The sequence below is a fragment of the Oenanthe melanoleuca genome, chromosome 2, assembly GCF_029582105.1.
Source record: "Oenanthe melanoleuca isolate GR-GAL-2019-014 chromosome 2, OMel1.0, whole genome shotgun sequence".
Classification (NCBI taxonomy): domain Eukaryota; kingdom Metazoa; phylum Chordata; class Aves; order Passeriformes; family Muscicapidae; genus Oenanthe; species Oenanthe melanoleuca.
In genome coordinates, this window is record NC_079335.1 from 37,123,746 (window position 1) to 37,150,347 (window position 26,602).

The window sequence follows — 26,602 nt, forward strand, 5'->3', positions numbered from 1 at the left end:
GCAGCAAGCTTCTGTGTTAAACTGGGGAATTGCATAGGTCTTTCTACCTGATTCTAACTAGAATGCCAATGTGTGGCACTGGCAAAAGTACAAAGATATTGCTGTATATGAGTTGATGATACAATGAGAATGTTGAATTTAGGCAAACTGTAATTTAGTCCTGACAGTCCATTTTGTTAAGCATCCAGTTTCCACTTGCAGTGAAAGGTTTATTCATGGTCAGAAAATACTTTTTTTTTAACACTGTACTTGTATATTCTTGTCATTTCACACATTATTTATTAAAAAAAAACAAAAAACATTTGACACTGTTCCAGAAAAATAGAGCTGCAAAACTAATGCCTATGTGTTTTATAGTGCATAATCAGTTAATTTCAGTTGCAATTAAAAATGTCTTAAAAGTGATGTTCAAATTGAATAAGTAGAATTTTTCTGGGAAAAAAAAGGAACTGATAAATTTTATAATAGTCAATGCAAATTTAGAAATACAATTTGCCAAGAGTATGTCCATAAGATGTTATTGCTATGGAATTTCTATTTCATAGGAATAATTACATGAAAAGTTTAAAACATTTTTATTTGGGATTGAGGATATAGTGTCAAATCCAACAGTTATTTGTATTGCTGAGTCCCAATATCTCAAATTAATGAAATCTTTGGGATGTGCAATGAGCGGATTTACAGGTTTCTGTATTTTATTAAATTTTGTGTACTACCTGTGTTTAGAAGTGACCAATTGTCATATTTCTAAAACTTAACAGAAAAGCCTGTATTTTCATTATACAAACAAAACAAACAAAAAACCCAAAAAGGTTATATTTTAAAATAAATTTTAATATTTTCATTCCTGGCAATACTGTTTTTCAGAACAATGAAAATCTCCATTTTCATTGCCCAAAATGCAGTTTAACAAAGAATATTAAGTGGAAAGCAAGCTCTGACATCAGAAAATGTCCTTCAAAATCTTTGTTTTAGAATGTGTATAATTGTATGGGATGCATATTTCCTGGGTATAATCTTGAACAGTGAGCTGGTTTAAGGAAAAATCCATATTTCTGTGAAAGCCTATGACTTCAGAGTCATCAGAAGTGGCAAGAGAGTGCTTTAACTTTAATGCTCTTAGTCTTTAATGGTAGATTAAGCTACTAGAAGTTAAAAAACCCCTGCAGCAACAGGTTAACAGGTCTGTGGAATGAAACAGATGGTGCTCAAGACCAGGCATGGCTTGCTCCTTTTTGTTGTTGTATTTGTTTTTTTGTAGATGTGTGATTTTGTATCAGCTGAAACTTGGCTGGTCCAAGGGATCTAACAGTCAGTAACAGTGGCAGTACATCTGGCAGTTTTGTTTCATCCAAGAGTAATCTGTTTCTGTACTTCTCAATACCTTTGTGCTGAGAATTTTCTATGAAATTACACTTCTCATCAGTTAAACACCAAAGTAAACAAATCCAGTGCCAGCTCGTGGAGAGGGCAATGAAGATGAAGTAGGAGCTAAGGAGAATGGCATAATTAATGTGAAGCTTCCTTCTTTGCACTGAAAAGGTTTGAGAGCAGTTCCTGATGCTTTTGGTGGAATTGCTGCAGACTGCTTTTGTAACCTGCTGCTTAACACTAAATTGTGACTCTGCTCCCATGTACAACCATTGCATGGAGGATGTATTGATCAACTGTAAGACTTGCAGTGTTGCATTTGCGAGGGAGATTTGTTGCAGAACTTGCTCCTTTTGAAGAATAATTCTTCCACCTGTCATTTATTTCAATTGTTGCAGTTTGTTTGTTTGAATTTTTTAAAGAGAAAAACAATAATACAAGTTTTGATTCAGGAGTTTTATGATAAGCCTCTTGGAAATATCTAAGCTTAGTTATTTAATTTCAAAATGAATATGTTATTGATTCTTAGTGCTTCCTAGAATATCTCTAGCATTTGGTGGATACTTTTAGGAGCTTATGCTGCAAATCTCAAGAGAGATGTTAAGAGTGAGGTGTTGAGAAAAATTTAGCACACCTAAAGTGGCAAAGAGTGACAGCAAGAGCTTTTCCCATTGTAAGAACAATTGAAAAAAAAAGAAAAAAAAACAAGGAAAATGTGGGCATGCTGCTGAATCCTGATTGTGCAAGTGGATAGTGGAAATGAATGCAGATAAACCTGTGATCAATGCTACCTTTACTTCAGTGTCCACTGGAAAATCTCAGGGTCCTTTGAGACTAGAGAGAGGATTCAAGGAAAAGAGGATTCACCAGCAGTAGGACAGGATCAAGTCAGGGATCTCTTGAGAAATTTTGACCCATAGAAGTACATAGGATTGGAGAGGGAGCATCCAGGACACAGAGAACTGGCTGAAAGTATTATGAGGTCATTCTCCTTTGTTGTTGAGGGGCTGGAAGAGATTCCCAATGACTGGAGCCAGGAAATGTTTCACCCATATTCAAAAAGAACAAGAAAGATCATTTAAGGGACTACAGGCTGATTAAAGCTGATTTGTTTCCTAAAAAAAATCATTCAGTGTGCCCTCTCAGGGGCTATTTCTGTACTCATGAAGGAGTATAAGGTGCTTAGGAATAGCAGCACAGATCTGCTAAGAGCTAATCATGCCCAATGACCTCTCTGCCATCTGTGGTGAAATGAGTGAATATGGGGGTGAAAAGTGAGTAGTGGATCTTTGATCCTGAGTTCATGAAGGCTTTGACATGATCTCCTTCAGCATCCTTGTACTTGAGTTGGAACAATACAGTTTAGATGGGTGGAATGATAGATGTGTGAGGACCTGGATGGCATGTCAGACCCCATGTGTAGCAGTTAATGGTTCATCTACTGCCCTGAGGCTCATTAAAAACAGATCTTCACAGATCTCTTCTGGGACCTGGTCTGTTCAGCATCTTTTTCAAAGGCCTGGAGGAGTTTATAGTTGACACAATCTTGTCAGGTATGGAAATGACACAGAATTGAAGAGGCCAGTGAATATGCTTGGGGGCAGCATCACCACCCTGAGGCACCTACACAGATTGGAATAATCATCCAACAAGAACCTCAGGAATTTAACAAAAGCAAAATGTAAAGTCTTTCACTCCGGCTAAACCAACCCCTGCATTGGTACAGGCTAGGGACTCCTCAACAAGGATCTGTTTGACTGGGATGCTGCTGAAAATGATCTGGAGGTCCTGATGGGGGGACAGTGGGCTGAACACTAGCCAGCAGTGTGGGAGAGGCTAAAAGTTGACTGGGCTGTACCAACAAGTCTGTTGCCAGTAGATCAAAGTGTGTCATTACTCCTTTTTTCTTCATAATCATTAGAGCACAGAATAATTTAATACTTTGTCCAGGTTTGGGCTTGTCAGTATAGAAATACTTTGTAAACTAGAACAATTTTAATGAAAAGCCACCAAGGTTGTTAGAGAAATCTAGAGAGCAAGATTTTTTTTAACCTAAATAAGAGGTATATTGGAGGCACCTAAGAGCAGCCCCCCAGCATCCACAAGAGAATTACTGAGAAGACAGAGCCATGTTCTTAGTGAGGTGCACAGTGGGTTGACAGGGTGTTTATAAATTGAAAAATGGGATGTTCCTATTGGATAGGCAGAAAAGAAAATTCTCTGTGGGGTTAATTAAACCCATGCAAGCAGTTATTTGGAGATACTGTGGAATCTTGATTGCTGTAGGTTTTCAAGACTGAGCTGATCAAAGTTCTGAGCAACTTCATCTGAGTAGTGTTGACCCTACACTGGGCAGGAGGTTGGGCAAGTGCCATGCTGGGGTCCCTTCCAACCTGAACGTGTCTGTGATGTGAACCCTGACAAGCCTGCACAGGTTCTGGGAGCTTGCCACTCATATTTTATATTGCCAGCACTTCATGAATCTCATGTTTTCTTCAATAGTTTGTAATTAAATATAGTCATGAGAATTTCCAAGGACCAGTGTGGACGTTCTTGGGAGAAATGACAACTAAATACAGTGGATTTAGGTGTCTTTACAGATATCTTGCTTCAGTCAAATAGTCAAGTCAGTAGATTTTTTAACTGAAGAGGTGAATGTCAGCTACAAATCCAGACATCTTGCACACTTTTAAAAATGATTATTACTAAAAGAAGCTATTGCAGCCTTATTCATGATATGACATGAGTAAATTGCTGACTAAATAATTGCTGTGAACATTCTTCAAATAAAAATTATGCCTGGATGAATAATTTATTTAGTAACTTAATGCTGTATAAGTTAGTTTTTAAGAATGGCTTTTTTATTTAAGGAATGTTTCTTTTTATTATTCTTTCTTCATCTAATTTCCTGTTCTTTTTAACTGTTAGAGCTGATTAGTGTGGGTATTTTTGCTAATGCATTATATGAAATGGGCATGTTTCAGGTATGAAGTTTGAGTTCAAAAATCTTATGTGAAAGAGAATCTGGCATGTCTGACTTGGAGGTGGAGAATGGCCTGTTCAGGGAGCAAGCAAGGTCTCTGACACCAAGTACTCCTTCATATGTGTGCATTGTAGAAGAAGGTTGTGGGATGGGAAGCAAAGTTCCTCTTACTCCAGGTGGGGCTGAAGAGGAGCTGCAGTGAAGTTGATGTGAACACTGTATTTGCATTGCTGCCAAATAACATTTATTACTTACTACCCATGGTTCTTGAAACCATGGATAAGACCTAAGAGATTTCTTGGACTTTCAGGCTACACTTTCTTGCTTGTTTTAGTTCTCATTCTATTTTGAACATTGTTATCTCTCTTTTGAAAAAAAAAATTAAATTATATAGAATGATTGTCATTAGTGGTGATGCAGGAAGACAAAAGACAGTTTTCTTTACACTGACTCTGTTAACCCTACAGGCTTGAAATTGTAGAGATGCTTTTTTGATTGGTGAATTGAGTAAATTTGACATGGGAGCGAGAACAGAAAACTTCATGCTGCTTTTACAGTGGTTATTTTTGTGTATGCATATATATATATACATATATTTATATACACAAACTACAAATAATGTATGTATTAGCTCTTGGTGGACTACACTTCTAAAAGCCAAGCATTTTTTGATTTATGGCCAGTTGACTGATCAACAGAATGTCTGTAAGATTTTGACTGAGTTAATTGCACTCAAATCTGTGTCTGAAGTGAATAGTGGTAAAATCCTATCTGAATTCAACAGTATTGAAATCTGTAATTTGAAACCAATTTTTATAAGCAGAACTCACTGGAAGAGTAAATTTATCTTGATTTCTTAGTTTTTATGAGTTAAGCACATTTTCCTTTTTTTTTTCTTTTTTGGTATTCTTTTAATTATAATTTTCCAGTGAATTTACTTTCTCTGCTCTTCACTGCCTAACTATAAATCCTCACTGTTTAGTTCTTATGCCATCCTTTTCATCTTAAATAGCTGGTATAGACAGAGTCCATTCTTCATGAGTATTAGTTTAATTTTGTTTCCCTGCAAATCTGGTTAACCTCTAACATTCAAGACTTTAAGTCCATAGAAGTAAATGTGGGAGTCTTTCCAATCATTTAGCATATGCACAAGATGCAGAGATATTTTCTTCTCACTGCTGTAGCATTGAACAGATTCATGATCTAAGAGTACCCTGGTAGCATTTGGCAGCAGATTTAAACACTTCTTGCTAAAAAAAGGTTAAAATATTTTTGTAGATTGGGTGATCCAGATCTAAGGGGCCTTATTTGCAGTCATGCCAACAAAGTTATGCTTGACAAAGTTGGAGATGACTATTCCTCGATAACATCAAATGTTACATCCTCAAACACAAGATGTAAAGGAGCACTTTCTAGCTATGATCTGTAGAATAAATTGTTGGTAAGTGCAGACAAACAGGCTTAGGGGCCATTTTGGAATCAGAAGGCATGTTGCCAACTACTTTGCAGGAGCTATTATTATTCCTTTTTCAGGAAACAATCCTTGACATGGTTAAGTCTCTCCAATCTTTATTCTGATCTTAATGTTCCCTTTTGTGGAGACTATAGTCTATCTGGCTGTGTTTAATTTTGGAAACATTAGTCCTACAAACTCAAAGTGAAGCTGGCCTTAATCTCAGTGTTGTGTGAGTGCATTTGTGGGTGATGTGGCTTCTTCTGTTTTGAAAAACGCTCAGGTGTTTTATATGTAATAGTCAACTACTGTCACATCCCCTGGCTGTGCTACAGTCATAACTGGTCCTTGCTTGAGTCAATCCATTGCTTGTTTGCCTGCTCTGTACCATGGGGAGAGGACACCCATTCAAGAAAAAGCCTGATTTTCACCTTTTGAGTCGCTTCTCTCTGGAATATGTGTTTAAGTCTCTCAATGAATGCTGTCTTTGCCACTTAAAATTGAATTTGTCCAGCTTTAATTGGCCAAGCTGGATCCTCAGGCATTAGCTCCAGTGCACTCACCTGTAATGATTTACAGATGTTGCTAAATACTAGCAGAATAGATAAATACACCCATTTGAGACTGTGCTAACACCAAAGGAAAATTAGTAACAGGGTATTTTTTGGCATTTATTTGGCTTCTTTTCTGACAGCTTGGCACTGGAGATCAAAAAGCTTTCAAAAGACATTTAAAAATAAGTCTTCCCCAAAGCACTCAAAATAAGGATTGATGTTGTACTTTTATATTATTTTGCTGACATTGGCATAAAGAAATATTTAACCTAAGTTCACACTGGGAAATCAAAAACAGGACCAAGAATGGAATTTCCAAAATTTTCAATGGCTGTCCAGTGGCAATATTTATCTCTTTAGGAAGAATGAGCTGAGGTGCCTTTTAAAGCAGCCAGAACCAGGTGTACAGCAATGTAACTCAGCAGATCAACAGTGTTTCCACTGAAATATTTAGATTTCTGATATATGCTATCATTTTTCTGTATAATATTTGACAGCTTGTAATTTATTCTTAAATTTAAAGTGCACTTACATTTATTGCAGAATATCTAAACTACATTAGAGGTAATTTATGGCAGGGGTCCAAACCAAAATTGACCATATCAAACTATAGCTTTTATATAATCTCTCAGTGAACACCAAGAAAAAATATTATTTCCTCATGATTTTATTCTGAAAGAAGTTTTTTATAGTTCTTTTTTCATATCAGAACTTTGTTTCTTTTGATGTATTTTTCAAATTCACACACCTAGTAGATCTGAAAATATTCACTCATTGTCTTCTGCTGTATTGTGAGCAATGAGAGCTCATTAAGTAGTAATAAATAGGCATTATATGTACATTGTGCAGATGAAGGTTCAGGGGTCCATTTTGTGTTTTGGATCTGTTGTAGGTATGCATATAGATCGTGTGTCTCAAACTTGGAAACTTTTTGGCTGTTATTCTTCAAAAAGTGTTAAAGGAAATGCAAAGCTAATGATCTGTTATTGTGGGGAACTCTCCTACTGCATTGGAAATCTGCTCTTACAAAATCAAGCATATGGTAACATTGCACCATATGTTGACTTTTATATTTAGTAAGCGCATAAATATGATATAACCTTTATAAATTTCATTTTATTTTATTTTGACTGATAGGGCTTCATTTTCAAATGAATTGAATGCACTCCTTCCCATATTGTTGTATTTGCTGAAAAAAAAAATCAATGAGAGTTATTAGTACAATGTGAAAAATATTTCCTGTAATTTGTGTGTGTGTACATGCACCTCCTAAGCTTACACAGTGATGCACAGAGGGAGAAATGCACCAGATCTAACCATCACTGAAATGTGTACCCCTAGACTCTTTTTCTCACTGTAGAATCTTACTGACTGTATGGCAGAGATTTACATGAAATGTGAGATATGTGAAAGATCAGTTTAAATGTCTGGTCTCTTTTTCTGCTGTATTTTTATTTAGTGAACTTCTGAACCCATTACATTATATCATAAAAATAATTTGCCTTACTGTTACCCTTATTATTAACCTTCCCCCTTACCCATAAGCTTTATTTGTTTGGGGGCTTTTTTCTCATACCTCTGTAAAACAGAGATGCTTTGTCCATGTTTACTAGTTCATTCTCAGTGTTGTGTTAAGAAGAGCTAAATATAACTTAATGTATATTCAGTTTTAAGTCCTTATCTGAATGTGTTCTTGTGGAAATTAGTTTTTCCAGAAAGTGCAGTTACATGCCTTCCACTGAGGAATGAAGAATCACAAGTCAAGGAAAAATTGATTAAAAACAATGTCTTAGATATGTCAAGCAAAATAATTCTCAGTTCCCACCATAAAACCACACCATGATTCCTTACTCATTTACTTTACTTAGGGTGTGTAATGGCTCACACAAGGATGAACGCTGAAGCAGATACCACAATTCCTATTGTGCAAATTCCAAACATAAGTACTCCCTGTGGCTTTCTTCAGAAAATGTTAACCAGATTAGAAGAGGAAGAATTTCACCTCCTCTCTAACAAGCCCTTATCCCATCATTCAAAATGTGTTGCTTAAAATCATAAGTATATTATCTTTCTTTGCAACTATTTCTAAGTTATTTCCTACTTAGGACTTTCTTCTACCCAAAGAGATCACACTGCTTTATTTCTGTTTATACCTGAATATTGGGACATGTAGTGAAAAAAAAAATATATTGCTGGAGAATGCAGAGGACCTGATGGGGAGTGGAATGACCAAAAAGACACATAAAACCTTCATGGCAGCCTTTAGATTTGGTTAAAGAGTAACAGATACACTGCAGAATGGTTAAATATTAATACAGTGCTTCCTTATAGTTGGACTAAAATTTGTAATCACTTAGATTAGCATAATTCACTGGCTTCAAGGTCATTAATAGGAGTTTGTTATTTGTTCAATACGAAATAATGTAATTTCCATGTGAACATTTCTTAGGAACAGTATCTTTAAACAATAATATTATTTCCTTACATAAGTAATTCTGCATTTTCTGGAGCAACAGGGGAAAAATAAGTTCTCCAGCCTCACATGAATTTCCATAGATATACCTGTTCTGTTTGCATGGTTTTCCATGTGCTTTATGAGCTCAGTAAGTCAGCTGGCATAGGCAGGTAGAAGTATGAATGATGCACTAGCTTCAGGTAAGCCAGTCAGGCTGTGAAAGTATATCTACTTTACCTGTTTTGCAGTTTGGGCAAGCAGTGGTTTGTGATTGCAGAAGGTTGTCCAGAAAATATAAATTGCATGGACAGGTTTCATTTTTTTCCCAGTAAAGATAGGAAATGGATGAGTTCTGTGAAATACTTAAATTTTTTAAAGTGCCATTTTCAAATTAGGGAGCTCAGTCATTAGGTATGCCATGCTTATGGCAGTAGTCCTTGTCTATAGGTACTGAGTGATAGGAATTCATCAACTGACTGTAATCTCTATTTAATTGTTGTGATCTGAGACACTGAATTTTTTATTCTTAGACTTCAGCAGCATAATTCTGATGTAACTCATACTTGTCAAATTCTGTTTTAATTCCATTTTACTTCTTTGACAAAAAGCTATTTCTACATGCCTTTGGTGAGGTATATCCACTAGTTTGAGCATTAGACTTGGATAGCCTGAGGTAGTCCTGCAAGTTTTCATTTTATCATTGCACAGCATGGTATGCCAGGCACAACCAGTGTAAGGAGGATTCCAGCATCTCCATCATATGGTAAGCTCCTGTCAGCACAAGATCTTCTGCAGTGATACACTGCTTAAATTTGACAAAGGACACAGATTGTGTAAATCACACTGTTTTCATTGATTAGAGTCTGAGAGTGCATTAACCTTCCTTAAGGCTCCAGAAATCACTTTCATAAATGTGAATGGAACAAGAAAAAGTTTAGTGAAGCTTTTCGTGGATTAGCTCTTTGTTAGAGGATAAATATTTTTACACATACAGATATGAAAGTGATAGTTTTACATGGAAACAGTTTTTTTTTCCTCCACTGGGCATTTGTTTACTATAACCCTGTGAAGGTTAATTTTCATTTACATTTTACAGGGATATAGGAACAAGAAACTTTGAAAGACATCTTGTGTTATGTCAACTATTAATTAAAGCAGTACTCTGACTGGGGTGAATTTTCTGCATAAAAAAGAGAAGTCCAAGTTTAGAATTTTAAAGTGATTCTCACAATTACTTTAAGCTTATCCCTGTAAGGGCTCTAAAGAAATATGTTTACAATTTAAGGGATTTTAGAACTGGTTTTGTTCACTTTTAATGTGTCTTCTGATTAGTAGTTGGACTTCTGTGTTCTAACATTATTGTGAAAGCTTTTTCCCCATGAAAAATGAGACTCCCTTTCTGCTTGAGGAAATATGTGATTTACTTTGGGTTTGAGCTTCAGGGCCAGTGCCTAATTTTCTTTTTATCGCATTCTTAGTTCCATAGTAAGCAATTTCCTTTGGCTTCACTGAACTGAAATTCTTTGGATATCGTAATTATAAACTATACGTTATGACTTCCTACATTTATTTTTAAAGAGAGAGATTATAGCATGTAGTTTTAGACTGCTTTTATTTTATTGTCTGTGAGTTTATTAATGTTTGTGTATGTAGAGTCTTCAGCTGATAGACTATCAACTGAAAAAGAGCCAAACTTTATATATACTGGAATTCAAAGGCACAGCATAAAGTTGCCAAAATAAAATTGCTAGCACACCTTAATCACATTTTTATTACCTCATACTTCACTCTAAGAAACATATTTTCAAACAAGTTTTATATGAAACAGATCAAAGCATCTCATAGCTCTGCAAAAACTCATAAATTGGGTGCAAATTATCCTATAGCAATTCAGAAGTCCATTTTGCTTCTAAGCATTGTGCTAAATTGTTTCTTCTTCCACTAACAGTCTGAACTAATAAATAATGTGTTGTGTTTGTGGGCAGGGTTGAAATATTTTCATGCTGCAGTGCCATCAGCTTGTCCATAGATTGACTGCGACTATGAAAATTCTTCACTTCATGACTCCTTTTTCAAGTTTGAGTCTGCAGGTAGTGCTGCATAAAATGCCTGCATCCATATCCCCAACCCAACCCACTCTTTATTATTTCCTACTCTTGGGAAAAGTGGCACATGCACAGAACTGTTACCCTCAGACAAGGGAATCCTTTAATACAGCAGGCAAAACCATCCCATGGATTCCTCACAATCCCTACCCCTGGTCTCCAGAATAAGCAGAGAACTGGGATTCTGATGTGGCTTCACAATGCCTCAGTGATGCCATTTGAGCTCCTCAGGGATGGAGGGCACAGAGGATGCCTGGTCCCAGAGACAGTGAATGCACACTTTACACCATCCCGTTCATTTTGGGATGTGCAGTGTTTGGGGTTTGGCTCACAACTTTTACATGTCTAACGTTTGATACATTTGCCCTAGAGTCCTTTTATATTTAGCAGAAGAAAAATATGCAAATCATATTTCACTTCAGCTGGTCTGTCATGGAAACCTGCCTCCAGAGATGGAAAATTGGCTCTATTACCTGTCTTCCTTCTCTTTTCATCTTTTTTTGAAAAAGGCAAGATCTTGACCCAGGAAAGATGTCATTTTTCTTACCCAGGTTTGCATACTCCTTTAGTCCAGCTTGCATGCCAGTCTTTCTGCAGGCACTGTGCTTGCATTAGCTGTCATCTGCCTACTTTGGGGAGACCCAGCATGAACCCAGGAGGGGGTGCAGGAACCCACAGGGGGGATGTTCTGGGTATGAGAACTAGTTTGCCTTGTATGTAGGAGGGGAACATTATTCTTCAGGCTCTGCCTGTCTTTGGACAAGACATAAAAGTGCATTTTTGAAAGTACTCAGATGAAGAATGGAAGGACTGTTCACTCAAATGAATCTAGAGTAAAATGACTGAGTCTTGTTAAAATTGTCCATGTTGTTTAACTGAGGCACAGTGACCATGGAGTGAAGTCACTGCTGACTTCTTCACTTCATCCACATTACTTTTCCCTCTGGCAAGGATATTTATAAATTCCTGAATTTATACTGCTCTGGAGGGTATTCTGAGTAATGCCCCCTTTTTGCTACAGAAGTGGCTCTATTTCACTGATAATTTACATTTCCATTAGCAAAGCATGTTTGGCCTTAACTCATCTTTTCCATATACCCCTCAAAATGGGTACTGGAGTCAAGGGGTGCTGAACACAGTAGAAAAGGCAGAATTTAGTCAATATTTGCAAAGCACTTTGGAGTACTTGAGCATGAAAAACATCATATTAGGTAAATATTAGTTTCATTCTGAGTTAAATCCTGAAATCTGTACTTCAAATGTTCATAATTTCTGAGCTGAGGCAGATACGTGCATATGAAAAGATTTTATTTGGACTAAGTTTGCTTGCTTAATTGTTGATCCTAAATTAAGTGAAGACTCTTTTTGTTTTGCTTGGCTGAGGGGAAAAAAAAGCAACAGCCCTTTCTACCTCAGGTTTTCTTGTTTTCTGTCTGAAAAGTACAGGCCAACACAGAAAAGAAAATCAAATTTGAGTTTGTTGATAGTAAAGAAGGATCCAATGTCTTGTATTTTGATATTTAACACCATGGATTTGCCTTTTAAGACATCTTGGTGTTGTGTAAACCAGATGTAAGCCTGGGTGCTTTCATCTCCCCTTTTCTAGGAGCTGATGCATCTCAGTAGTAGGACTGTCTCATAGCAATGCCCAGTGGTGACATTACACACTGGGGGTGACTGTATTTATGTAATTTTTATTATGTGAAACTTGCAGATTAAAATGTTGAAGTTGAGGCTTCCATTTTCAATGGAAAAGTGATACATATTTTTCCTTAGACCACTGATTGGAGAGCAAAGGAATATATTTGTGTTTAGCTATCAGGAAAAAAAATAAACAAAAAACAAGTGATTCCTGGTAGTGAAGTGTTGCTGAAACACCTTTGTCTAGACATCATAGCTCTCAGCTCAAATTGGAGAGTTGGAGAGAACTGTCAAGTTCACAAACACACTGAGAAGTACAGAACCTTCCTCTCTCTTTTCAGGTCTTTCCTATCTTTACATATCTCCTCTTTTTACACTGTCTGCAGTGAGTATATCATTTATTGGTTAATAAGTTGTCTGACAAGATAGCCACTTTGTACCTAATTGTTCAGTTTATTTATGTATTATTGATGAGCCTAGGCTTGAACTCTGCTTTCCTTAGAGACTGCTTGATAAATCTGTTGGCTAATCCTATCTAAGGAAGGGAATTACCTGCTGTACCATAATACATGACATTGCTTTTGCTGGGTTTTCTTAAAAAGGAGCTGGTTATACATTTCCAATAAGCTGTGTTTAACAGTAAGAAGTAAAATCACATATATAATTCACATTGCTATCTGTGTTAACAAAAGATTTTCAGTGATGCTCTGTAATGCTTAAAATACTTCCCCAGCTTTTAAATCAATGTTCTGACTATTTTAGCTTGTAAGGTTCTGGCTCATGTAGCTAAAAGAATTTCTGAACTGCAAAATCTTGATGAGTAAAACTATTAGGCATGTCAAAACACTTGTGTATTGCTAATATCATCTGAAACTATTGGAAATTAATCACCTTATACTTTTCAAGGCAGTAGTTACTATTTCAAACAAATGAATAAAACACCAAATTAATTTTCTATCAAAACATGAATCCAATGACAGCGCATATCCATACTCTGTTATTATTTCTGAACTTTTGACTTTTAGGCACTGACATAAGGGAAGCTGGGGAGTATTACATGAGCTGTAAAGCACAGGAAGAAGCAATGATACTGTATGTCTAGCAGTTTATGAATACAGCTGTTAAGACTCAGGAGCCTCTGCAAAACCCTGGAGTCTCTTAATACTCCTCTTTAGAAGAATATCACAAAACAGATTGTTGCTAACACCAAAGGAGGTTCTGTGCTGAATGCAGGAGCCCATGTAATGGCTTTCCTAAAATTGTGTAAAAAGAAAACCCCACCTCAATAAGAGTTAAATTTTCTGAGTTTGATCAATTTCAGTCTTGAAAACAATTGGATTATACCAATGTAGACCCAAACCAGTGTCCTGGTACCAGCCCCATCTGTGAAAAGGTGTTTAATTCTGAATTCCATTCAAATCAAGGACAGTTTGCTCCATCAGGAAACACAGGATTATTTCAATTGGTGCTGTGTTTGCATTTTAAAGGAGCCAAATATGGGTTTGGAAATATTTATGCAACTGTTGTGTTTCTGCTGGAGTTGTATACTTGTAAATCTGAGTACAATTTGCCCATTTGATTTTCTTTGTTCCCTCTTTACTGGTTTGGCTTGGAGGGATTTTTTACCTAATAAACACAGAATTAAGTTATTCTAGATTGGAAAAGCTTAGTTTGGAAATGAGTTTGACTATTTGAAGAAAGCTAATTCTGTGTATGTCAGCAGAGACACAATCTTAGGTGTGACCACTGAAGCTGTAATTTTTGGTGGGTTCCTCCATAACTTTAAAACTTTCAACATGCATTTCAGTCTCCCAAAGAAAAAGAACACATTTAAACAAAAATTATTGAAGCCATGTGTGCTAATTTAATGGTCTTTAGGTGTAAAACATTATGATAATTTTCATCACATGTTCTCTCAAATCTTGAGGACGTTATATGAATATCTCAGTAACTTGTACAGAAAGGTGAGAGAATATAATATGGACCACTAAAATAAGGCATGTTTTCCATGGCATTATTGTTACAGAGTATTTTCACTGATTAATCAAATGGCTAGAGTCTGACTAGGCTATGAGATTGCTGAATTTAAACAACAATTATTGTACAATTGGGTAAAACAGAAGCAGATATTGTGATGCTGTGGGGAAAATGAAACATCAAAAGCTAATAAGAAGCCATTTTTATATCATAAAAGCATAAGAACAGCTTCATCAAGCTTTAATCACATTGTTATAATACACACTTTAAAAAATATGTTAGCTCATTAGCAGGGGTTGTAACATAGATTGTTATAATTAGAGTAGAATTAACAAATATTGAGTACTGCTTCTATTTCAGTGCACTGCAGCACAGGCTGCACTGTGTGAATAACAGGATTATCTGTATTTCAAGAGGTTTGTTTTACATTGATGCCATGGTCCAGTTCAAAACTGCTGACAGGCACTTTGCAGGGGCTGGCTGGTTTCATTTCAGCCAAAATGAGGGAAGCCTGTGTCCACCTTGTCCACACCTCCCCTTCTAGCCACGGGGTTTGGAGTGGCTGTGTCTCTGGGCAGCTGCAGGTGGAGAATCACTGCCAGTGAATCAGAGCCCTGGCTGGCCCCAGTGAGCCCAGCCTGCAGCTCCCTTCATGGCAAGTGGTGAAATGAACTTCCCTCCTGTCTCTGCATGGCCAGGGTAACAGAATTCAGCTTGTTTCACTGCATCCAGGCACTTCTGAAGTACATCATGCTGCAAATTTTGAAGTGACAGAGTCTTGCCAATATTAATTTGACAAGATGATAATTGCCAATTTTTTTTTTCTGTCCTTAAGAGGAATTTCTCAGGGCTGGAAATTATTTCTGCTCAAAGCTAAAAAGACATACCAGTCAATGTTCTGTGAGTGAGAACACTGCACTAGATGTGAGAGATGAATTCAAGTCTTCATCAACAGATATATTTAGGAAGTTGACAGCCACAGAAGTGACATGGGAAGGGCCAGCCTGTGGCCTTGATGTGCAACTGATGTGTGAGGGAGTGGCAGAGTAGGACTGGAATAATGGTTTCTCACAGTGCTACTGTGTGATTGAGCTGCCACATTCTTCTGGTGAAAGCATCTTTTTCATTTCTCATGTAAATGTTTAAAAGTCAGCTTCATCATAAGAGTCATCTTGAAAATGCTTTATTTGGTAAAAACATAGAGCTCTGACTTGGGTCAAAATCCATGGAGCTTAGGTCTTCACCATTTGTCATAGATCATGCTAGGTACTCTAAATATCTGGCAACTTCCCATAACACTGTATAAATCAGGATAAGCTTTCACAGATTTCATTTATTAAGGGCTGGGAAAAGCAAAGCATTTTCTAAATAAAGTGTACAGGAAGAAAGAGGTTGATGCATACCCAGGTCTGGATGAATCCTGGGAATAGAGAACTTGTTCAAGATTATCCATGACTAACTGGAACACTACATTCATTTTGGACAGCACATGAGATGGTGAAATGGACATCAGTAAAGGGAAGCACTCAAGTGATTACAAATAAAGAAATACTTGGGAAAAAGCATGTTGCCAGAGAAAGTTAAAGGAATTTAGAAGTGGCTTTCTGGAGAGGAGGACAGAATATCTGTCTTTGTGTTCACAAGGGTTAGTAAAAGGTAGAAGTCATTAGTCTCAGCAGACTGGAGGGATGGAAAAAGGCCTTAAGATAAACCAGCAAAATGGCTGAAGAGTTTGAATCACAAGGGGAAAATGCAGGAAAGTGCCATTGCTGGGATTGTAAGGGACTAATTGGCAATAAGTTTTTGTGGATGCTCCGTGAAACTTATTCTGCTGTTATTCAGGGGATGGCTTTGCCTGCTCAAGGAGCTCCCTCTCAGCAGTAATGTGACTGTCTCATGCTGATATGCACAGCCTCTTTGAAAGACAACAGCCATGGTGCTGGTAATGCCAGGTTTGAGTAACTTTCACTATCTGATTTGCTGTGAGGAGTGTTCAACTGCAATAGATTCACAATGTGTTGGGAAGAGCAGCAGACAGTGCCGGGTGTGACATCTGTTCCTCAAGCAGGAGGGAGGAAGAGGTGGGACATTTTTTCATATTTAAAGGGTTTTGATAAGAGAGTACAACTATAGCTTTATATTTTAGCTCTTTACCTTCAAAACTTGGAAAAAATGAAATATATTTGCATGAACTTGTCTTTTTTCTGTTAAAAAATATATCAGTTGTATAAAGGAAACACTGCTGCAGACTTTAAAAAAGCTATTATGAGTGCAACTTGGCAAAATTGAAAGAAAAGATGAAAACATTCATGGAATAATTTAGTCATAAAGTGAACTTGAAGGTCAAGTTTTATCTTAAAAGGTGTAGAGAACACTTAGAATTTTTGAGAACAGATAAGTGATCTCACATCAAGGATATACCTTCACTGAAATTGGTAAGAAAAAAAGTAAAACAACTTTTCCTCTTCTGCTTTTGAGTAATATTTTGAACATTTCTAACCACATCTACTCCCAAGTGACCTATTTTAGGAGAGAATACTGCAAAGTTCTCTACATTGCTCTGCCAGGGTATCTCAGTTTGATCTGTAGACAATCCTAGCTAAGGAGTAAGACAAGTTACAAGCCTTGTCAAAGTTCTGAATCTGTTGCAACTGTAAGTGTAAAAATCCATGTTGGTTCAGGTTCTTCTTATAAACATTCATGGGGCTCCCTCTTCTTATTTGGTGCAGACAGAGAAAAAAACATGTGACATTCTTAATGAAAATAATCCTGTTGAAATTAAGGAAGATGCTGATATACCAGAGTAATTGTGGATGGAAGCAGGATTGTCCACATGGCTGCCACAGTAGCTGTTTTGGTAAACTATGATTGTATATCAGGCCCTACAACACTCTTGTCATTTAACAGATGTCCATGTTTTCCTCAGTCCTTGCAATTAGTCATTTCTGTTATCACTCTCTCCAGGTCTGAATTAGTTCTATCTAATGAAATCCCATCAGTCTGTGCTAAATAATTTGGTTTATCAAAAAGCTGACTTTTTCCATCTGAGTTTGGTACATACCTAAATATTTTATTCCTGTTTCTTTAAATGTCTGAGCTCTTGGGTCCTATTTTATCATATATTTGAATGGGTGCTTGATTTTAAGTATTTTCACATTGTCATTCCTTTCAACAGGGTAATTTTAATACACGTTGTATATGTGATCCAAATGACTTGCTGCATTAGTCTAGAGTGCTTAAGTTCTTAGATGATACTATTTAAAATAGGATTTTTAAATACAGAATAGGTAAAGAAAGTATTTCTGCATATGTCATATGTTTTTTCCCCACTTACTCTTTCAAACGTAAGTCATTCAGGTAAGGTTGTTTAATTTTCTGTCAATTGTCACCTTCATTTGCTTCTCAAGATCCTCTTTCATAGGACTTTCAGAATAGATATGGAATTTTGCTTGTGCTTTTTTGGTTGATGTTGTTCTGTCCTGTTTTATTTCTAAGATTCTGCTGTACAGAAGGAGATGTACTTAGCCATGGGAGCTATATGTATCCCATTCACTATAAATAACACAGTAGATAGAACTCTGTCCATGGATCCCTACGATATTCCATCTGCTCTCATTCAAGGCAGTGGTTCTGTCCTAGGTGTGGAAAATTCCTTGACTATGGTCCATGGGACCTCTCTTCTGCTTTACTCCAGCACAGGGGCTTCTCCATGTGGATATATAAAAAATGCTTTTTAGTCATCTCTCTGCAGATCCTTTTTATTAAGCTTTCCTGTGTTTCATTACATAATCTATCACTTTACATGATGAGGCAGAGATGAACATTGACAAAAATTACTCTGAAACTCAAAGAAGATTCCTATTCCCTTACCAGTCTACTGACCCAGTTCCTGTCCAACTGGCAATGGCACGATTCCCTTCTCCTGCCATGATGCAGGATCAGACCTTGTAATGAAACTGACCAGGTCTATTGGTCTTGGAAAATGTTACCAGCCCACCAGTTAAACAAATTTCCTCAGCGGCTATGGGCAGAAAAAGAAGGGTCTTTATCTTAGTTGTTCAAACCTTTCCACCTTATCACCCAATTTTCCCAGTGGGTGTCTACATCTATAATTTAGTGTGAATTGAGTAAAGTAATAACAAAAGCATTTGCTGCTTTGATCTCAGTATGTTTATTTAATGAGTGTTCAATATGCAAAAAATAGCTGAGCATAGGAGTCCAGACCCCAGTGTACTAGGATTATTTTATTTTAACGTATTTTATTTATTTTTAGTTTTTTATTATTATTTTATTTTATGTTATTTACAGAGCCAAGGTTAAAAGGAGCAGGAGCCCAGCTGAGAGAGTTCAGAGTTCATCTCTGCATGTTCACTGCCTTCCATTTAAATGTACACAAAGGACTAATACAGTACCCGCTCTCCCCTGGGCTGTCTTTGATACACTCTGCTGTGCCTGGACTCTGCCACTCCTCCTATCAGTCTGATCCTACTTCTTTTAGCCCGCTGTGCTCAGCACTGTAACCTCATTCAGCTAGTGCTCTGCATGCAGGCTAACAACTTCAAGGCTCTGTCAGGCATTGACACATGCAGGCTCCAAGCGGGAAGCTAAACACTCCCCTTCACCTTTCCTGCAGTTTCACATTAACCTCTATTAAGTGCAGGAAAAACACAAATGCTGTAGTGCCATTATTCAGGTTTTAACTACCAGTGTATATTTAGATATTCAGCCAGCTCTCCACCTATGAGAATATACTCAGCAAACACTCTATCTCCTCCCTTTCTCCCAATAAGAGGTAAGTGGTGAGTTAGCTTGAGGAATGCAGTGGTGGTAGGTCTGATTTGGGCATTTGTGACACAGGCATTAAAATCTGAGAAAACTTTGACAGCACTTTTTGTACTGTTTTGAGGCAGTAGCAGGTGTTTAAAATGGAAAATGAGACAAAAATGGTCTCATTTGAGGAGAATCAAGTGGTGTATTTACAAAACATTTTGTCTCTGAAAGCCAGGTGGTAGAAAAGGCAGTGCTAATCTGCAAGCCCTATCACACTTGGATCCAAGCACCAAATGGGTCCATGTCTGTTGGGTGCTGTGGGCAGAGAGTCTTGTGGCTGTTTCTGGCTTTTTCTAAGATAGGAAATGTCTGATAGTGTTTTCCTGTGAGGCAGCACCCTCGCTTCCTGCTCTGAGGCTGCTGCCAATGCTCTCACACACCTTGTGGCAGCCCAGGCCAGGGCAGATTCCTTCCCAACTCCAGTCTGCCTAGTCCACACATCACTGTGCTTGGACCACATAAAGACAGCATACCCCATATTCCTGGTTCAGATTCTCTTCAGCAACATGGAAGAAGGTGAAAGGATCAGAGACATAAAGGATTTTCCTAATAATTTGTTCCTGAAAACTAATAGCAGAATTAAAATTAATAACAACAACAGTCTTGAGACATGCCATCTCCACTCTATTGCTTGGCTCATCCAACTTTCTGCATCCTGGGGGGCTCCTAGTGTTCCAGATGGGACAGGACTCTCCCAGGTCCTGCTAGTCTGCACTAATCACCTCCCTTTGGCCATAGTGGAACATCCAGCTCTGTGCAGAATTTGACTTCTTTATGCCATTCAGGCATTTTCACCCAATTTTTCAGTATGCTCCTCTGCTGATAAACAAGGTTTATGGAAGGAGGGAGGGAAGACAGCAGAACAATCAGAGTTGATAGTACTAGATTGTTTTTTGACAATTTTCCAGTGATAGTCCTTCAGTGAGGTGTCAAGCCTGTTTCCTGGGAAGGGTGCCTGTCTGGAATGCATTACTGTAACATGTCTTGGGCAAATTTAAACATGTTCAAGTACAGCACACAAAATGGAGTTTAGGAGACAAAATGGAGTTTCAATTTAATACAAATGTACCACTTTGCCAAACTGTATCAAGAAAGGGATTTTCCATTGTGTATAATGTTTACAGAGAATCTCTGTTTTTATCTTTAATGGTTGCCATAACAAGATCAACTGTTCCTTTAGCATAGCAATTTGATGATTTATGTTGTATCCCATTATTATTTTAGTCTGATTTCAGCAGCTCTGAGTAAAACAAAATATCACTCTTTGTCATCAGGCAACATGAGAGAATATCCACTCTTGGCATTTGGTTTAAAATAAACAAAATTACCTAGTTTTAAAGATTTTTCAGGATTAGTGGCTTTCAGATAATGTAAGTTACAAATTATATATATAACCTGTAAGCAGTAAAATCACTAAATCACTAGAAATAAACAATCACTTTACACAATGCTATTGCAAATTCTTAAAATGAAACATAACAAATTGTACTGGGGCACCATCACAGTAAGGTAAACTATGGTTTAATGATGTAACTAAAGTTTATATTTAAACCTAAATCTATCTTCCAGTTCAAACCTAAGATGGGAGAAATTTGTATTTAGATTGTGATTAATAACAGGCTTTGAAGATCTGTAAGAGACTTTGAAGAAATCAGAATGTCAAGTCCAAGTAGCTTTATCCAGAAGATGAACTTATTAACATGGCACCTTTCACCAATATCATAATCTCTTCCTTTGCTTTTCCTCCTTTAATCTTTACATTCATCTGCATTTATCATCACTGCATGTGCACATACAGTTCCCAGTATATAAATATATACCAGTCTATAAATATATTTTATTTCCAGATATCCTCTTTGGTTCTCAAGCCCTTCTAGCTTTTTCTGCCATCTTGCATTCTCCTTTTTGGATTCCAAAGTTTTCTGTCTATGTAGGTGATCAAATAAACATTCTCTACATTGGTGTCACCATGAGAAATTTTTTTGTCTGTTCAACCTGTTTCTAGTATCTCTGTGACATAGTACACGTAGTTTTTAATTTAAAGCACATTAAAAATGAATTAAAAAATACTGGTTTTGCAAGCTTTGTTACTTTATGATCACTGTTATAAATGCTGATAAAGTTTGCTGCATTTTAAAAGGGAAGATGAAAACAGGCTTCCTGGCTGTACACTGTGTGACTCTGGTATGGTGCCACGTTAATGGAAGGCAGAAGCCAGCCTTGGATCCCTTAAAACAGCTTCACCACTCTGGGCATTTGCTAAACTCTATCATATCTCTTACATCAGTTACAGTCAGCCAGAGTTTATGTAATTAAATCCCTAACTTCTAAGAGTAAACTGTATAACAATTTAAATTAATAACAGCATTTGGGTATTTTGTGCATATTGGTTGCTGAACATTACAACTTGTCTTACAAAGGGTCATTCTGAGGGGGTTCTAACTGGCCATGCCACAGTGTGGCCTGTATGTTTTATTTATAATAATAATTTAAATAAAAAATATTATGCAATCCTGAATTTATATTAGAACTAGCTCCCAGTTATATTTCTTTTCATATTACAATGCAGTCATGTTCTTCATTTGCTCTCACCCAAACTTCTCATGCAGTTACACTTTAATGTGAAAAGAAATGTTGTCAAGAGTAGTTATTATCACACACCAGAATATTGTATTAGCATTCACATTTAATAGATTAAAATGAAAGATTTTGAAATCTGCTCTTAATGGTACTGAGAGATCTTGGAGACACATTGGGAAAGCTTTATATGAAATGTCATATGATATATATGCAGCATACATAGGTTCATAAAAGACAGTTCATTTAACTGCCTGCCTTTGTGTTTCATCTGTTCTGTTGGGATGAATCATCCATGGGTTAAGTGATGCTTGTGCTGTTTCTTTGCTTGAAATCAAGCACAGTGAGTGGCAGGAAAGCTTAGGGACTACAAACTGAGATTGCCAACCTGAGAATGATGAGTACAAGACAACAACTTTGGAGGCATAGAGTAGAGGAAGAAAACTCTGATAGTTAAGACATCTTTGAGCCTTATCTGGCCATCCTTAGACTCACCCTGATCCAGATAAATTGCTTGACCTGCTGTTGCATGCATGACTTTACTTGTTAAGCTGAACTCCAGGTGGATGTAGCATGAATTAAGGTGTCCAGGTGTAGAGATGTTGAGAGGTGCCATGCTGCAGAGCTTGCATGTTACAAAGCAGCCTATTAAATTTCTGGGGTTTAGGGGCATGTTTTGGAAGTTTCTAAACAGATGGGGAAAATATATTAATAGAACTTTCTAGTTGATCCAATTGTTGGCATTTTTTCCTCTTGTTTGTTGTTTTGATGTGGGATTATCACATTTGGGCAAGGTGAACATTGTGTGTGTGCTACATCAGTTTTTCTAAACTTTTTGTTATTGAAGGCTTGTGTACCCTTTTTTGGCTGGATGTTCAGGTCATCTCTATTTTGCACTGCTTTGGGAAAGGGGATGGTGAATAAACAAATCAGCATTGCAGTAAATATTTTGTTTTATTCTGGTATACAAAGATCACATTTTCACTCTTCATAAACATTTTAGTAAACATTGAGAATGTGAAGGAGGCACCTCCTGGCAATACCTGCTGTACAAAATGCACGTATATATGCTTTACTCTTTGAGTTTATGGGTGTTTTTCAGGCTCATATTCAAAGTCTTAGGAGCTGCCAAGTAGCCATGTGAACTGAGGGCAGATAATAATTTAAATAGAGGTAAATGTAGTACAAACACTAGTATGGCAAGAGTGTTATTGTCAGTTGATGCATTACAGTCCACAATTTGCATATATAAACACTACAAAATTACACATCCCATCAAATCTTGCTGACCTATATAACCTATTACACAATATCTTGCACATACTTCTGATAAATAGGTGCTAAATATTGCAATGACTAAATCCCATGCTTGAATATTGAAGAAATTAAGTAACAAATCAGAAAGCTTCTGGGTATTTTTAGATGTTAACAGGTCACTCAGATTTGACAAACATTACACATCAATATATTTTTCTAAAAATTTACCCTAACAAATTAATCCAAAATGTTGCAGAAGGTCATTTCTCATGTAAGCATCAATCCCCTTACATTTCTCATGTAAGGTCAAAAGGCCATGAAGTTTAAATTTATGTATATTTTTTCTGTTTTGGTTTCTCTGAAACATGCTCACATAAAGCCCACAGACCATGGTAGACAAAAAAAAATATTTCAGAGCTAAAAGAGAGCCACGAGCAACTAGCAGTAGAGGCTGAGATCCAATATCCTATCATGCCAGGGGGACCACTAATAGCAAGGCACTGATTAGGTAGGCAGATAATCCAAGAACAACACACAGAATTATAAAATTTCAGTATTCATGGAAAAATACCTTAGGGAAATTATTCAAAGAATGCAGATTTGGTGATTGTAAGCTTGGGAGCAAGGACAGATGACCAAACATTGAAAAGAGGGAATTATATGAAAGACTAGTATAATTCATAAAGATTCTTAAATCATAGTCTCATGCATTATGGAAGGCAAAATAAATTGAAATAATCCTTGACTGTATCTAGCCAGTAGGCAGAAAGAAATTTCTTCATATTCACTGCAACTAAACACATGCAACAGAGTATTTGAATTACAGCAAAGCTTGCAATGTGTCATAACAACTATAAGAAGATAACAAGAGAAATTCAAAAGAGGAGACTCAAGGAATGATGGTTTCCAGGGCAGATAGGACTCCCATAGCCAGCAAGTGTAACTATCTTGTCCATAAGATTTCTTATAAATATGATATCTGTTCCAAAAAAAGATATCAAACCTCATTCTAAAATGTCTGAGAAATGATGAGTTTGCTGTTGACATAGTGCTTAATTACCTCCTAAAGAAGGAACTTGTATCTTATTTCAGGGCTGAATTTCTCAAACTCCCATTTCTCAACACTAGATCTCATTATACCACTGTCAGGAAGGCTGACATCTTGCTATCAGACATCTTTCCAGGGTGTAAGTACCAATCACACTGATCAAGGCACCTTTCAGCCTTTCGTCTGACAAGCTGAATAAGTTGAGCTCCTGTTGGCCTTGCACTGGAGTGCTTGCTTTCCAACTACTGGCTGTGAAATCTCTTCAGAATTTCACCTGTCCATCTGAGTAGAAGAAACAATACAATTTTTTTTTTTTTTCCAATCCAGATACTAATTTTTTTTCTCCAAAACTCTACTTTGAATGCTTACAAATAAGAACAATATTGAATGAGAAAGCTAAAAGAAACTGTACATGTCAACAAGAAACAAAAAAAGGAACAAGCATCAATCTCTATTTTGTGATCTAATCTAAGTATCTCTATTCTGTCAAAATTTGGAAATACTCTATTCCCTATGGCAGATCTGTGGCATAATCCTTTCCCTCCCATGAAACTAGGACTTCTGACAGATAGTCTGTGACTATTAAATAGCTCTGGCCAGGAAGGGCAGACCATCAGCTGCTGTGCCAGGAGCTGGCACTTGTTCATGTTACTGCTGCTGTTACAAGCCTTGTAGCCTCTGGCAGAGAAAGAGGATGAACAGCTGGAAGCCGAAACCTTTTCAGCCACCTCAGCAAAAGCTGGTACATCTGTCTGCCAAAGACACAGTTTAACTTTGCCACCTCAGGGGAGTTGAATATACTTCACCTTGCAGGTAGAACATCCCCAGAAGCTCAACACTGGCCAAGAAATGTCCATGGGATATTTCATGGGCACCTTCTGCAGGAGCAATGTCAGTAGGAGGGATCTCTTAAAAAAGCTGCTGTGTCATGCAAAGCAGTGGCTGAAGTCCAAAATGTGTCACTCTAAGCATTCACACAAGGGGTCAGGTGCAAGTTATTTCAAACAGACCTCGTAACAGCTGGAAATTTGTGGTTGATGACTGGAGATAGGAATTCCTGCTGTTGTTTCATTTCTGCTTAAAAGGTTTGGAAAGATTTTCCCTAGCTCCTGAGCAGACACTGGGACTATCATCACCCTGTTGGCAATGCCACTTGAGTGGGTGTGACGAGAGTTCTGTGGGGACATTTTCCAGACTATGTAAGAAATCAATAGTTTTACACTTCTTTGTGCTGGTACAGGATGAGGGTTCAGATCTGACAGTTTTTCTCCATCTAGACCTTCAGATTTTAATCAACTCCTTTCTATGACATTTCCGTTACTTCTTAACAGCAGTTGAGAAGAGGAAAAAGAAAAAAAAGAGAGAAAAAAAAGAAAAAAGGAAAGAAGCTTTTTCTATATTGTATATATTTCCAGGAATGGTATTTATCATTTACAGATGGTTATTTTTGCAGTTCTGATTATGAATGTTTACTTTTTTCACACATCAAGCAAACTATCCTCTTACACCATACGGACGGGAGGTATACTCTTTCGTACATTCAGATGTCTGAAAGCTGTCTGGAAATGTATTTCCTACTTTCTGATATGGGAACATTTCAGTTGGAGGGGGTTTAATTTGTTTTGAAATTTCAACTCTTGTTCTGTTCAAAAGCTAAAGTTGGAATCCATTAAGAAGCATTTTAGTGCAGATTCTATTCTCATCTTCCTTTTCTCAGTAAGAGTGCAATTCACTTAGTACTTCATTGCAACCAACAGCAATATGTATACATGGTGCACAAAATGAGGCATTTTGTTTTAAAACAGATTGCAGATGAAAGGAAACCATTCATTTCTTCCTTGCTAGCTGTAATTACTAGAGCGCTAATTACTCCAAATCACTGACATCCAGGGTCAATAAGGATGACAACAGGAACATCAAAGACAAGATTGCACACATGCAATTACAAGTCTCTAAAACCAGGCTGTAATATTATTTTATAGCAACAGTTTTTTTCAGTCAATGCTAAAAAATCAAGTTTGCTGAATGTTTACTATTATTTCCTTTGCAGTTTGACGGTGAGAACATGTATATGAGTATGACAGAACCAAGCCAGGACTACGTGCCAGCCAGCCAGGTGGGTTAATTAATCTTCTCTGCCTTGTTTCAAATTGTAATTAAAAAAATTCAAAGAGTTGCATTGCAAATGAGTGGCACTATCAGTAACTGCTGCAATCAGGAATAATCATAATTTATAAACAAAGCATTTAAGCCTTGTTTCCAGTTAATGAGATAGAGCTGATAAAACACCAGAGTTGGCGTTTGTTGAAAGATACTACCTTGTTTCCTCTCCAGAATGCAAGCAGCTGTTT

General features: G+C 37.1%; 1 protein-coding gene across 3 annotated transcripts in view; it reads left to right on the forward strand.

Annotated features, from left to right (window-relative positions):
- TOX (thymocyte selection associated high mobility group box) overlaps window positions 1-26,602 on the forward strand; it is a 215,853-nt gene that overhangs the window by 86,853 nt on the left and 102,398 nt on the right. For all 3 annotated transcript variants that reach the window (XM_056485533.1, XM_056485534.1, XM_056485532.1), the window contains exon 2: window positions 26,302-26,367. In XM_056485533.1, coding sequence (XP_056341508.1) covers window positions 26,302-26,367 — 66 coding nt within the window. The remainder of the gene's footprint in view (window positions 1-26,301; window positions 26,368-26,602) is intronic.